Source organism: Oratosquilla oratoria, chromosome 41, assembly GCF_046742065.1.
Source record: "Oratosquilla oratoria isolate Oo_2021 chromosome 41, ASM4674206v1, whole genome shotgun sequence".
Taxonomy (NCBI): domain Eukaryota; kingdom Metazoa; phylum Arthropoda; class Malacostraca; order Stomatopoda; family Squillidae; genus Oratosquilla; species Oratosquilla oratoria.
In genome coordinates, this window is record NC_134817.1 from 33,808,691 (window position 1) to 33,811,190 (window position 2,500).

Here is a 2,500-nt window from a genome sequence, read left to right on the forward strand (position 1 = left end):
CCTGCGCGGAGACCTCCTGGCTACTCCCGGCCTCACTCTCTCTCGTCCTCTGCGTGTCACGGCCACGCCGTGTGACGTCACGCGGTCGTGTCAGAACGAAGGATGCTTGCTGACCACGTGACTTGATCGCCATGTGACGTGTCAGATCGCTCCCAGACTTTGGTAGTTCACGTGACGTGTTGAACTTCGTTACGTGCACGTGCTACGTGTCGGTCATCGTCACGTACGAACAGTACGTGGTCTTCCGGTGACCTCTCGACCTTGGGGAGGCCACAGGTCACGACCCGACGACCTTGGAGGTCGACCTTCCCACGAAGTGACCCTCGACATCGATGTCGTCTCCCTCGGGAGATTCTTGTCACGAAATCTTCAGATCAGGACCTCTTCGCGTGTTACGTTCTCTTCCAGCAGTAACTCCCTTGATCTTGCCGTGTTACGCTCCATTTTGCGTTACGCCCTACCCGCTGGCGTAACAAGCGTAACAAACGCCCCCCCCCACACACACACACCCGACCTCTGGTATCCGTGAGCCCGCGCTACGCACAGGGGGCAACCCACATCGAGACCCGCTCGTGAGTGGGGTACCCACACTCACCCGCAACCCGCACCCTGGGTACTATGGAGCCTGCCCGAGCTGTGGCCTTCACTGGGGTGAGTATACAAGATGACAAGGCAAACAGTGGTTAAATATTAAGCCCAAAAATCTTTGCAAATCTTTTGGAAGTTTGACAAAGCCTTCAGCGAAGGCCCAAGGCAGGGAGAGAGAGGGAGGGAGAGAGAGGTAGAGAGGGGGAGAGAGAGGGACGCAGACGGGGGGGGGGAAGAGTAAAAAGTGTGATTAAAGAGAGTGAGAGAGGAAAAGAGATATATAGAATTGAAGAGGAAGACAGATGGTGTAAAGAGATAGTGATGGAGAAAGAAACTGTAGATAAACAAAGAGGGAGAGGGAGAGAAGAAACTGTAGATAGACAAAGAGCGAGAGGGAAAAAAGAGAGAGAGAGAGAGAGAGAGAGAGAGAGAGAGAGAGAGAGAGAGAGAGAGAGAGAGAGAGAGAGAGAGAGAGAGAGAGAGATTTTTTTTTTTTTTTTTTTTTAACAATAAACAGCATCTCCATCTTTGGGGACAATATTGCAACGAATATGTGGCGTCATAAGGCGGGATAATAGAGATTTAAGGAGAGATTTTTTAAGGAAATATTTTTAAAGGACATCTTTTTAAGGAGAAAAAATTAAGGAAATGTTTAAGGAGAGATTTAAGAAACGATTTTTTAAGGAAAGATTTTTAAAGGACAGATTTAAGGAGAGATTTTTTAAGGAAATATCTTTAAAGGACATATATTTAAAGGAGAAAAAATTCAGGAAATGTTAATGTTTAAAGATAGATTCAAGGAAGGATTTTTTAAGGAAAGATTTTTAAAGGACAGATTTAAGGAGAAAAAATTCAGAATATGTTTAAGGAGAAATTTAAGGAGAGATTTTCTGGAGATATTTAAGGAAATATATTTTTTAAAGGGAGATTAAGAGAGAGATATTTTTAAGGAGATATTTAAGGATTTTTTTTAAAGAGAGGTTTAAGGAGGTATTTTTTAAGGTGAGATTTAGGGAGATGTTTTTAAGCAAATATTTCTTAAGGATATTTTTTAAGAAGATATTTAAGGAGAGATTTTTTACGGAAATATTTTAAAGAAGATATTTAAAGGAGAGATTTAAGCAGATATTTTATAAGGAAATATTTAAGGAAAAGTAGAAGTGAATGAAAAGAGATCAACATTCTTCACTCTCTCTCTCTCTTTTTCTTTCTCTTTCTTTGAGATGAGTCTCCATTCATAGAAGGTAACTGAGTGCCTCTGGTCCGTAGGGACGCCACAAAAGTTCAGTAATTTATTGACTGCGCATATAACATGCGGTCAATACCCCATAAAGGGAGACAGAGTGAAAAATAGAAAGAGAGAAAGAGAGAGAGAGAGAGAGAGAGAGAGAGAGAGAGAGAGAGAGAGAGAGAGAGAGAGAGAGAGAGAGGAGGGGAGAAAAATAGAAATAGAGAAAGAAGGAGAGAGAGGGGGAGGAGAGGGAAAGAGAGAAAGAGAGAGAGGGGGAGGGGAGGTAAAGAGAGAAAGAGAGAGGGGAGGGAAAGAGAGAAAGAGAGAGAGGGGAAAGAGAGAGAGAGAGAGAGAGAGAGAGAGAGAGAGAGAGAGAGAGAGTGAGTGAGAGAGAAGAGAAAGAGATAGACAGAGAAAGATAGAGACAGAGACACCGAGAGAGAGAGAGAGAGAGAGAGAGAGAGAGAGAGAGAGAGAGAGAAAGAGAGTGAGAGAGAGAGTGAGAGAGAAAGAGAGACGGAAGTATAAAAACTGAGAAAAAGAAAATAAGGATATCGAAAAACAAAACAACGAAGAAAAGGGAAAGGAGGAGGATAAAAAGAAGAGAAAGGATAAAGAGGTCCACGATGTAGCGGAGGAGGGGGTGGAGAAGGAGGAGGAGGAGGAGGAGGAGGAGATGAA

General features: G+C 43.6%; 1 protein-coding gene across 1 annotated transcript in view; it reads left to right on the forward strand.

Annotated features, from left to right (window-relative positions):
* LOC143021211 (uncharacterized) overlaps positions 1-2,500 on the forward strand; it is a 130,148-nt gene that overhangs the window by 17 nt on the left and 127,631 nt on the right. Inside the window, exon 1 of the mRNA XM_076178565.1 lies at positions 1-651. This exon is cut by the window's left edge and continues 17 nt beyond it. Within this exon, the coding sequence (XP_076034680.1) occupies positions 619-651 (33 nt within the window). The 5' untranslated portion in view covers positions 1-618. The remainder of the gene's footprint in view (positions 652-2,500) is intronic.